An 11,135-nucleotide genomic window follows, 5' to 3' on the forward strand; every position below is an offset into this window, starting at 1 on the left:
TCTCAATGTAAACATGTTTGTTGGGATTCCTTCCGTTCTTTTGGATCAAAACCTACAGAACTGTTCTCCAACTCCAAATCAAAGGCATCCCTCCTCTCCTCCTCATATCATATATCACTCCTACAGTATATATCCAGACTCAGGACTTCCATTAATCCACTGACAGTGTCCTTTGTCCATCAGTGGGTGGGAGGGAGCTGTTGGAACAGGTTTATATGAGGAAGGAAGGAGGAGGTAGGAAGGACCCAGGAGGAGGAGAGGAGGGGGGCAAAAGGAGAGAGAACATCTCAGAAAAGTTAGAGCTAGGGAGTGTATGTGTGAGCGTGTTACGACCCTGTAGGACTCTGTTGTTTGAGTGACTGAGTGTGTATCAGAATCTTAGCGCTGCTCCGTAGCTAGACAACTCAGCAGGTAGAGTTCTCAGTCTCAGGGTCTATCTGTGGGTGACAAGACAGTATGATCCCTTTACTCTTCTCCCTGCTCCTGGCTTGGCCTCCAGGGACAGGGGCACAGCAGGACAAACTCATGCCCTTCGTGGAGAACCTTGACGCAGACAGTAACGTCATCCTTAAGTGGGGGTTCAGTGAGGTCCAGGGCACCATCATGTTCCAGCTGACCGTCAAGACCACTGGCTGGCTGGGATTCGGGTTCAGCCCAAATGGAGGCATGGCTGCATCGGATATTGTTATGGGAGGGGTCGGACCAAATGGCACCTATTTCATGGTATCTAAACTATTAACCTGTTATTATTAACTAGTTTCTAATCATTACTATTAGACACAAGAGAATGAGTGGTAATGTATTGTAGTAGTTGTTGTTCTGTTACGTCCATGAATAGCAGTAGTTATATTGTAGGGATAGATCTTAGAAGTAGGCTAATGTAACAGTAAAGTGGCTATAGTAGTAGCAGTAATCATGATTATCTAGTCCAGTCTTTCCCAACTCCAGTCCTCAAGTACCCCCAACAGCACACATTTTTGTAGTTGCCCTGGACAAGCTCATCTGATTCAACTCATTAAGGTCATGATTAGTTGACAAGTTGAATCAGGTGTGCTTGTCCGGTGCTACAGCAAAAATGTGCGCTGTTGGGGAATACTGATCTAGTCATATGGAGTTTTTTTTTAACCTTTATTTAACAAGGCAAGAACAAAGTCTTATTTACAATGACGGCATACAATGGGTTAACTGCCTTGTTCGGGGGCAGAAGGACATATTTTTACCTTGTCCGCTCGGGGATTCAATCCAGCAACCGTTCGGTTACTGGATTAACGCTCTAACTGCTAGGCTACCTGCCGACCCAGAGAAGGAGGAGTTGAAGGTGTATTGGTTTTCAACACCTGCAAACTGTTGGAAGATTAAATTACTCTTTAAAGTTACCTGTGAATGTGTTGCTCCTTCAGAAACGCCACAACATTTTTGTTTAATAACACAGAACTCGATTAAGCTTCATATAGACTCCAGATAACAGCAGTATTTCTGTGTTGTCTCTCTTTCAGGATTATCATGCCACAGGGAACTCATTTCCCCTGGTGGATAAGAAACAGAGCTACACCCTCCTGTCCCTGAATGAGGTAGATGGTCAAACCACCATGACCTTCTTGAGGTCCATCCAGTCATGTGACCAGGAAGACTTCCACATCACCGTAAGTCAACTGTTTCACACAGAGACACAAACTGTTAACAAGTAATCTGTACTGAAAGTCTTGAAAGGATTGAAGAGGAAAATCATGTTCCGTTATCATGATTGACTAGTTCTATTCATGAAAGGTTAGTTTACAAATATCTGAGCAACCTAAGCCGGTTTTGAGAGTTGTTCCCTTTTAACTTAAATAAATGTATTCTTTATTACAAACACAGAGTTCGTTAGTTTCTCAAGTGATGGTGGGCCAAAATATCCTTTCCTATCTGTTGCATGGTAATAATGGTATGGCCTTTAGGCGCTCACACCCCTGAGAAATAGGATCTGCTCCCATGGCCGTTCCCATGGTTCAATGCCTAGAATAAGGTGTGATACGTTCCATTGTTTGGACCACAATCTTTTTACACTATATTATGGTTTGGCTTTTCATTGTTGTGCATCATTGTTGCATCTTCTCATAATCTCACTACAGGCCTCCATGCAAAGCTCCAGTTTCCTCCAAATCCCCTGATTTAATTTATCTTCTGTTCAGTGTGTTCAATCTAATGTACCTGCTCTTTGAAAGCACTATGGAGACCATCTCCGGTTTACATGCACCTACTGATTCTTTTATTTAGAGTAATTCAACACAAATAATCAGGTGCTTGGAACAATGGCCCAAACACAGGAAGGCAGGCAAACATTTTCAAAAGTGAGCAGTTGTAACCCTAGATGGTTCACAAAAACAGCACTAATAAAGACAATGGTGACATAACAAGTGTCAATGTCACGGCTGTTGAAAGGAGCGGACCAAAGTGCAGCGTGTTTGTAGTTCCACATATTTATTTAATCCGTGAAACTTTACAATACATAAATATCTGAATATGACAAAACAAACCATGACGCAGAGAGAAACAAACACTACTCAAAATATAATAACCCACAAAACCCAGGAAGAAAAACCCCTACTTAAATATGATCTCCAATTAGAGACAACAAGGACCAGCTGCGTCCAATTGGAGATCCTAGCGAGATCAACCCAAAAAACAACAACATAGAAATAGAGAACTAAACATAGATATAGAAAACATAGAACAAAACACCCCCTGTCACGCCCTGACCTACTCTACCATAGAAAATAACATCTTACTATGGTCAGGACGTGACAGTCAAAACACCAATGTCACTAAATTATGCAGGCCCTACTAAGTGTCTACTGGCTTCTAGGCCTTTTCTTTACACCTAGTCCTCACTCTGTGATTTTTGTTCTTCTGTGCTCTTGTATGTTTGTCAATTGATGTTGTTTTGTTCCATCCCCTTCCTCTTCTCATAGGACAGTCCAGTGAAGCTGATCTATGCCTATGGTACGTCTGATGACATAAGGTACCATGCCAATAGAAGGGGGACCAAGGAGGTCAATCTACTCAAGTTCATGCCCAGATCCAGGCCCCCAGACATCAACTATCTAGACTTCGTTGTGGAGAATGTAAGTGACCTCACACACATGTCCTGAAGGGGGATCATCTATTTCCTCTAGATCCGGCACAGCAGGACTTTTAGTTTTAAGTAAAATATTTTACTTTACTCCTGGGGTGGAACAGGCCAAAGACGATTGAATGAAATGAATTTGAATTAATATTGTGATATTGAATATACAGGAGGTGGTATCTTTAGTCTACAACATGTGACTGTGGAACAAAATGGACTGGCAACACTTACACAATTAAAGTGATGCTCCAGAACTTCTGTATAATTTCAGCCAGTAGTTTTGAAAGTGGTGCTCATGAGCCAAGACGGGTCCCTGTTTTTTGTGTACTACTTCATCCATTTTGTATGATATGTTATGTCCTGCAAATTATTATTATCATCTGTTATTTTTTTTGTAATTCGTATGATAGGTTATGAATCCAATTCATACACTATGTTACAAATCTGTTGTACTTAAGATCCCAGACTGCATCGTTAACACAGTAATCCTTCTTCCATTGCAGGTTACTGTCCCTGCCGAACGTACATACTACCACTGCAAGGTCATGAAGGTGCCAAAGCTCAACGGCAAAAATCATATCTATCGGGTAAATGAGCCCTCTCTCATTCCATGGTCTAATCATTTTACAATTACATCATAAGTTTGTCATTGGAGTCATCTCTTCCCTCTCCCTGCTTCTTCTCTCTATGCCTCCTTCTCTCTCCCTGTCGCTCAGATTGAGCCGGTGATTGAGCAACTGGACCTGGTCCACCACATGCTTCTCTATGGCTGCCCCTCCTCTGTGAACCAGACCTACGAGAAGAAATGCTACACGGAAGGATCAGGGGAGGACTGCATCAGAGTGGTGTCTGCCTGGGGGGTGGGAGGAGGGGTGAGAGACTGCCCCCCCTTCTGAAAACATTAATGAACACACATGCTAGTCTGATCTCTGTCTCTACATTGTCTTCTCCATTCCAGGCTTTTGAGCTTCCAGAAATAGCTGGGATCCCTATTGGAGGACAGAATAATGATGAGTTCTACAGGCTGGAAATTCACTACAACAACCTGGCCCAAGAAGCAGGTAACCATTCACTAGCTAGTAATTAAAACGTTCCAATCCACTAATATAGGATTAACAAGTTTACCCTTCTCCAATCTTGATGATTAGGTGAACCATGTGCTAGTCCTTGAACAGAACAAAGCCTGCACACCCTGAGGTTCTCCAGGTTCTCCAGCGATCATCTAAAGCCCTCATCATCACGTCTTCTCCTCTGTCTCCCCCTGCAGGCCGGAGGGATAACTCAGGCCTGAGGCTGTACTACACTGCCCAGCTCAGGCAGCATGACGTGGGTATCATGACTACAGGCCTAATGGTGGCCATTGGCTGGGGCTACGCTATCCCTCCCAATGCCACAGCATTCCACAGCTACGGCCTCTGCAACACATCACACTTCTCAGACGTACGTTCAGTGCCCTTTGACAAAAGATTGAAGAAGGATGGTTGATGACATTGTAGAGCAGATTGTCATCAAAAAAAGAAAGAGCCAGCTTACTCTTTCCTTTGTGGTATACTATGTATAGCCATCTATGTTTCAACAAAACAGGATTTTGTTCAAAATGACCCTGCTATCTGTCTTTCCCCAGATCCTGCCTGACCCTGTCCCTGACCTCTCTGTGTTCTCCGTGGCACTGCACACTCACCTGGCTGGGAGGAAGGTGCAAGCTGGCCACATCAGGTGAGAGAGAGCGGCAGGGTCGCAACTTTTACTCCGTACAATCTGAAATTGCATTTTTGTTCCCCCCCAGTTCTTTCATTGGAATGTGATACAAAATGGGCAACGGTGCGCTTTAAGACCATGCGGACGCCTCCAAGTGGTTGGGAAGGCTGTTTGAAGTGTTTATCCGACTGGAAAAAACAAACAAAAATATAGATATATACATACATACAGTGGGGGGAAAAAAGTATTTGATCCCCTGCTGATTTTGTATGTTTGCCCACTGACAAAGAAAGGATCAGTCTATAATTTTAATGGTAGGTTTATTTGAACAGTGAGAGAATAACAACACAAATATCCAGAAAAACGCATGTCAAAAATGTTATAAATTGATTTGCATTTTAATGAGGGAAATAAGTATTTGACCCCTCTCAATCAGAAAGATTTCTGGCTCCCAGGTGTCTTTTATACAGGTAACGAGCAGAGATTAGGAGCACACTCTTAAAGGGAGTGCTCCTAACCGCAGCTTGTTACCTGTAAAAAAAACACCTGTCCACAGAAGCAAGCAATCAATCAATCAGATTCCAAACTCTCCACCATGGCCAAGACCAAAGAGCTCTCCAAGGATGTCGGGGACAAGATTGTAGACCTACACAAGGCTAGAATGGGCTACAAGACCATCGCCAAGCAGCTTGGTGAGAAGGTGACAACATTTGGTGCGATTATTCGCAAATGGAAGAAACACAAAAGAACTGTCAATATCCCTCGGCCTGGGGCTCCATGCAAGATCTCACCTTGTGGAGTTGCAATGATCATGAGAACGGTGAGGAATCAGCCCAGAACGTCACGGGAAGATCTTGTCAATGATCTCAAGGCAGCTGGGACCATAGTCACCAAGAAAACAATTGGTAACACACTACGCCGTGAAGGACTGAAATCCTACAGCGCCCGCAAGGTCCCCCTGCTCAAGAATACATATACATGCCCGTCTGAAGTTTGCCAATGAACATCTGAATGACTCAGAGGACAACTGGTGAAAGTGTTGTGGTCAGAAGAGACCAAAATGGAGCTCTTTGACATCAACTCAACTCGCCGTGTTTGGAGGAGGAGGAATGTTGCCAATGACCCCAAGAACACCATCTCCACCGTCAAACATGGAGGTGGAAACATTATGCTTTGGGGGTGTTTTTCTGCTAAGGGGACAGGACAACTTCACCGCATCAAAGGGACGATGGACGGGGCCATGTACCGTGAAATCTTGGGCGAGAACCTCCTTCCCTCAGCCAGGGCATTGAAAATGGGTCGTGGATGGGTATTCCAGCATGACAATGACCCAAAACACACAGCCAAGGCAACAAAGGAGTGGCTCAAGAAGAAGCACATTAAGGTCCTGGAGTGGCCTAGCCAGTCTCCAGACCTTAATCCCATAGAAAATCTGTGGAGGGAGCTGAAGGTTCGAGTTGCCAAACGTCAGCCTCGAAACCTTAATGACTTGGAGAAGATCTTCAAAGAGGAGTGGGACAAAATCCCTCCTGAGATGTGTGCAAACCTGGTGGCCAACTCCAAGAAACATCTGACCTCTGTGATTGCCAACAAGGGTTTTGCCACCAAGTACTAAGTCATGTTTTGCAGAGGGGTCAAAAACTTATTTCCCTCATTAAAATGCAAATCATTTTATAACATTTTTGACATGTGTTTTTCTGGATTTTTTTGTTGTTATTCTGTCTCTCACTGTTCAAATAAACCTACCATTAAGATTATAGACTGATCATTTCTTTGTAAGTGGGCAAATGTACAAAATCAGCAGAGGATCAAATACTTTTTTCCACCACTGTATGTCCCCCCCCCATTCTAAAACCAAAGTTGTGTCCCTGGAGAGAGGACACCCAAAAATATGATCATGATACCAGCCTATGATATGACTAATACATGGTGTCGTTGTCTGGATAATTAGCGATAAGCTTTGATGATCTTTCTGGATGATTCTTCACTCTCACCACTGATGTGCTCTTGATTCTAACCTCCACAGGAATGGAGAGCAGATTGACTTCCTGGGCTTGGATGAGAACTTCAACTTTGACATGCAGCAGGCCACCAATCTGGGAAATATTAAGACCATCAAACCAGTAAGCATCCACGTACTTCCTGTATTTCAAATGGTTGTCATGGATGAGTGGTATTGTTAGTCATTAGATCTTTCTTAAAGCAGTATCTCTTCCCCACTGCAGGGCGATGAGATTGTTGTGGAGTGCACCTATAACACAACCAATCGCAAAGGAATCACACAGTTAGGGCTGGCCACCACTGATGAGATGTGTCTAGCCTTTGTCTTCTACTACCCAGCCATCCCCGTCACCAGCTGCTGCAGCCACCCTGACATGAATGCATACACGGCCATGATGGGGAAGACAGTCGACCAGTAAGAGCCTTCACATTGTCACAGTTTTCACCCACACATTTACATTTTTAGACTGGTACTGTGCCTGTTTGTTTTAGTGGCTAGTTACGCATGACTGTATGAAGGAATTAAATGAATGAGTGAATTACATTTTATTTTCGTGTCAAATTGGCAACCCATCCCTTAAGGGATTAATTGACACAAAAAAAACATTACAATAATTGACTGTGGTAATTAAATGATAATTCTTCTTCCGGCGTTCTCTGCATTACGCATCACAAAGGGTGAAAAAAAATGTAAATAAGAAAAACCAATACATAATAGTAAATAAGGTAATCCAAAGAATAATTACATCCCTAGAGCAGTAAAATAATATTAATGTAAGTCGCTTGGATAAAAGCATCTGCTAAATGGCATATATTATATTAAGTTGTCACATGTAAACCAGAATGACTTTGTGTGTGCCCCGCAGAGACATTGAGGAGATGTTGAAGACTGCAGTTTGGGACCAGTCGTCTACTGCCGTGCACGAGGCCACAATGAAGAGGGTCCCTCAGATTGGGTTCATCATAGATGTCAATGTAAGCATCCACTCACTGAAAATGTAAATGCTCATGCTGTCATTTCAAAACATCCTCTCCATCCATGTCATGTTTGTTCCTTCTACAGAAAAACTACACCATGTATGAGGGAAACATCCGCAACATGACAACTACTCTTTCAGTGAGTTGCAGGAGTGATCCATCCTTACAGGCTGGGCCCTTGGAGCCATTTAACTACAACACCTCCCCCAGAGGAAGCAGTTCCTGGGTCGTAACCTCTGTTGCTGGAAGTGTCTTGCTGATGCTCTGGATGACAATGCTATAAGAATCCGTCCAGGCCAAGATGAGAAAAAACATGAACGTATGTATTCAATTTTGCCCTGCTTTGGGTAGGTCCCTGAATGTTTTTTTGGTCCATTATATACATATTTCTTTTGCCCCCATTCATGCTCTAATGATTTCAATGAATTAATCAAAATAGCAACTGGCTATGCCTATTTAGCATTGATTGCTCTTTGATTGCGCTACATTAAATCAACCAAACTTTGATTTTGATGACAGGTCTTTGTTTATTCATGGCAATAAATATTAGCCTGGAGCTTCCATGATATTTCTGTAAAGTAGGTCTATTCAATTTTACTGCATATTTTTGTACTTTTGTGATTAGATTAAAATGTGTTTCATCACCTTGACTCTCTTTGTGTCTGCCTTCTATTCTGTTTTATCTCATTGGTCTAAAAATCAAAATCATACATGCATTGTGGCTGAGAAAAATATTGACTCATTAAGTGGAGTAAGGCACAGATTAAAGGTGTCATCTCTGGCATCTCGTCAGACATTGATGCTTCATGGTTTATGATGAACATGCCAGGAGGGGTAGACCCAAGTCACTTGACCCAAATGATAGACTTCCTCCTATCTGTTCCCTGTCAGGGTATAGGGGATACCTAGTCAGATGCACAACTGAATGCATTCAACCGAAATGTGTTTTCCACATTTAACCCAACCCATCTGAATCAGAAAGTTACGGGGGGCTGCCTTAATCGACGTCCACGTCATCGATGCCCAGGGAGCAGTCGCTATTGGGAGTTACCTGCCTTGCTCAAGGGCAGAACAGCATATTTTTCCACCTTGTCGTCCCAGGGATTCGAACCAGTGTTACTGTCCCAACACTCTTCACCGCTAGGCTACCTCGGTAGAACACAGAACTATGTTGAGTCGCGTTCTCACGAGCTCGACTGAAGAACTTACAATCAAGCCTGACAAGGCCAATGAAAGCTGTGTCTCGCTAGAAGCCCCGCCTTCCACAGGTGAAAACACTGAGGCTCTGATTCATTCCTTTAATTCTGCTCTTCACATTGAGCTGAGCAGAACAATTCAGCTACTTAAACAGTCTATCAAACTTTGCTCCAACTAAACTCTCCTTTTGTGGTTGAGGCCCCCTTTGGATGTTCTGTGCTTGAGTTTGTATTTTGTTTTCATAGTTTCCTAACTACAAACCAATTAGGTATTCTTCTGGTTGCTAAGCCTGGCTATAGCAATGAGTGAGATGGCGAACGAAACAACAAAGGCCAACAAACCGGGTTCAGGTTAGCGACCCTGCGCCCGGTCATGCGGTTACACCATATCAACAAAAGATACTCATGTTTGTTGTTTTGTATGTCTCGGCTTGGTGCATGCTCAAGCTGCCCTTGCTTGAACCAGTTCACGTGCACATTGTCACCGGCTGCTTGGTGTTTCCAATAGTGACCGTCCTCTCCCAGAGGTCTGTACCTCGGCTGAGTCTGAGTTGTGGGATGCGGGATGGATTTGGGTCTTTGGTCGGATCAAATGTCTTGTTTAGCCTGGGCTTGTTGCATGCAGAAGCTGCCCTCGCTCAACCTGGGTCTGTGCGCGTTGTCGCTGGTTGTGGGAGGCTACTCTTGAAGGGAGAGGTCGACCAGGTTTGGTGGGGACTCCCTGCCTTCTGTGCCTGCCTTGGTAAAGCATCACTTTCCTCATTTCCCAGACTTGGTCAAAGAAGGGTCCGGCTCTCCTCAGTGTTCTGGTTCTATGAGACTGTAGAGACAAGGTTAGATAAACACTGCATAGCATGTTAACCAGGCTAGCTAACTTGCCAAGGCATGCTAGCTACTGCTACCAGCTATTCCTACCTCCCCACGGTGGAATTGAAGAGTTCTGTCTATCGAGGTTGAGCTTGAGGTGGTGGGCTGACATCCAAGCTGAGATGTCCGGCAGGCACGCAGAGATGCGTGTTGCCACCTGGGAATCAGAAAGGGAGGATGAGAAAAGTAGTAGTGTCATCCGCATAGCAATGATAGGAGAGGACATGTGAGGATATGATCGAGCCGAGTGACTTGGTGTAAAGAGCAGAGGGCCTAGAACCGAGCCCTGTAGTACGAACCCATGGTGCATACACAGGACGACACAGGATGAGATGAGATGCCCAGTCCTGAGAGGGTGGAGAGGAGGATCTGATGGATAACGTTGGCGAGGCAGTGGATAGATCTAGGAGGATGAGAACAGAGGAGAGAGAGTCAGCTTTGGTAGAGCGGCGAGCCTCTGTGACACAGAGGAGAGTGGTGTCAGTTGAGTTGGCCTTCTTGAAGCCTGACTGGTTAGGGTCAAGAAGATCATTCCGAGAAAGATAAAGAAGTTGGTCAAAGACAGCACACTCAAGTGTTTTGGAAAGAAAATAAATAAGGGATGATGGTCTTTTTGTGTATCTCTAATAATTTAATAACAATGAGATGTGTACATGTAGTAGTTCCAGAAAATAATATATATTTACAAAAATACCAAGTGGGTAAGCTGGAAGGCAAGACAAATCAAAGTGACATACTCATGTAAGAAATGGTCTGATATCAAACTTGGTTCAGACCTCTAGGAGACATGGTACACAAATGGTTTATCCAATACTAGAGGTCGACCGATTATGATTTTTCAACGCCGATACTGATACCGATTATTGGAGGAGCAAAATTATTTTTTTTATTTGTAATAATGACAATTACAACAATACTGAATGAACACTTTTATCTCAACTTAATATAAAACATCAATAAAATCAACTTAGCATCAAATAAATAATGAAACATGTTCAATTTGGTTTAAATAATGCAAAAACAAAGTATTGGAGAAGAAAGTTAAAGTGCAATATGTGTCATGTAAAAAAGCTAACGTTTAAGTTCCTTGCTCAGAACATGAGAACATGTGAAAGCTGGTGGTTCCTTTTAACATGAGTCTTCAATATTCCCAGGTAAGAAGTTTTAGGTTGTAGTTATAGGAATTATGGGACTATTTCTGTCTATACCATTTGTATTTCATATACCTTTGACTATTGGATGTTCTTATAGACACTTTAGTATTGCCAGTGTAACAGTATAGCTTCCGT

The 11,135-nt window shown here is 43.3% G+C and overlaps 1 protein-coding gene across 1 annotated transcript; it reads left to right on the top strand.

The window, feature by feature from the left end:
• Nucleotides 1–293: 293 nt before the first annotated feature.
• LOC115201454 (DBH-like monooxygenase protein 2 homolog) lies at nucleotides 294–8,438 on the top strand. The gene is made up of 12 exons (XM_029765134.1): nucleotides 294–723; nucleotides 1,497–1,643; nucleotides 2,952–3,104; nucleotides 3,610–3,693; nucleotides 3,823–3,978; nucleotides 4,065–4,167; nucleotides 4,374–4,546; nucleotides 4,731–4,822; nucleotides 6,831–6,927; nucleotides 7,030–7,220; nucleotides 7,672–7,780; nucleotides 7,869–8,438. The coding sequence occupies exons 1-12, from the start codon at nucleotides 457–459 to the stop codon at nucleotides 8,064–8,066; spliced, it is 1,770 nt and encodes a 589-aa protein (XP_029620994.1). The 5' UTR covers nucleotides 294–456; the 3' UTR covers nucleotides 8,067–8,438.
• The last annotated feature ends 2,697 nt before the right edge of the window (nucleotides 8,439–11,135 follow it).

Source organism: Salmo trutta, chromosome 1 (genome assembly GCF_901001165.1).
Source record: "Salmo trutta chromosome 1, fSalTru1.1, whole genome shotgun sequence".
In the NCBI taxonomy this organism is placed as follows: Eukaryota; Metazoa; Chordata; class Actinopteri; order Salmoniformes; family Salmonidae; genus Salmo; species Salmo trutta.

What these genes read in the sequence shown, in the direction of transcription:
- LOC115201454 (XM_029765134.1), top strand. Translation starts at nt 457, where the DNA reads ATGATCCCTTTACTCTTCTCCCTGCTCCTGGCTTGGCCTCCAGGGACA. An exon ending in CAAATGGCACCTATTTCATG is followed by an intron (nt 724 to 1,496) that starts GTATCTAAACTA and finishes TCTCTCTTTCAG; the next exon opens with GATTATCATGCCACAGGGAA. An exon ending in CAACCTGGCCCAAGAAGCAG is followed by an intron (nt 4,168 to 4,373) that starts GTAACCATTCAC and finishes CTCCCCCTGCAG; the next exon opens with GCCGGAGGGATAACTCAGGC.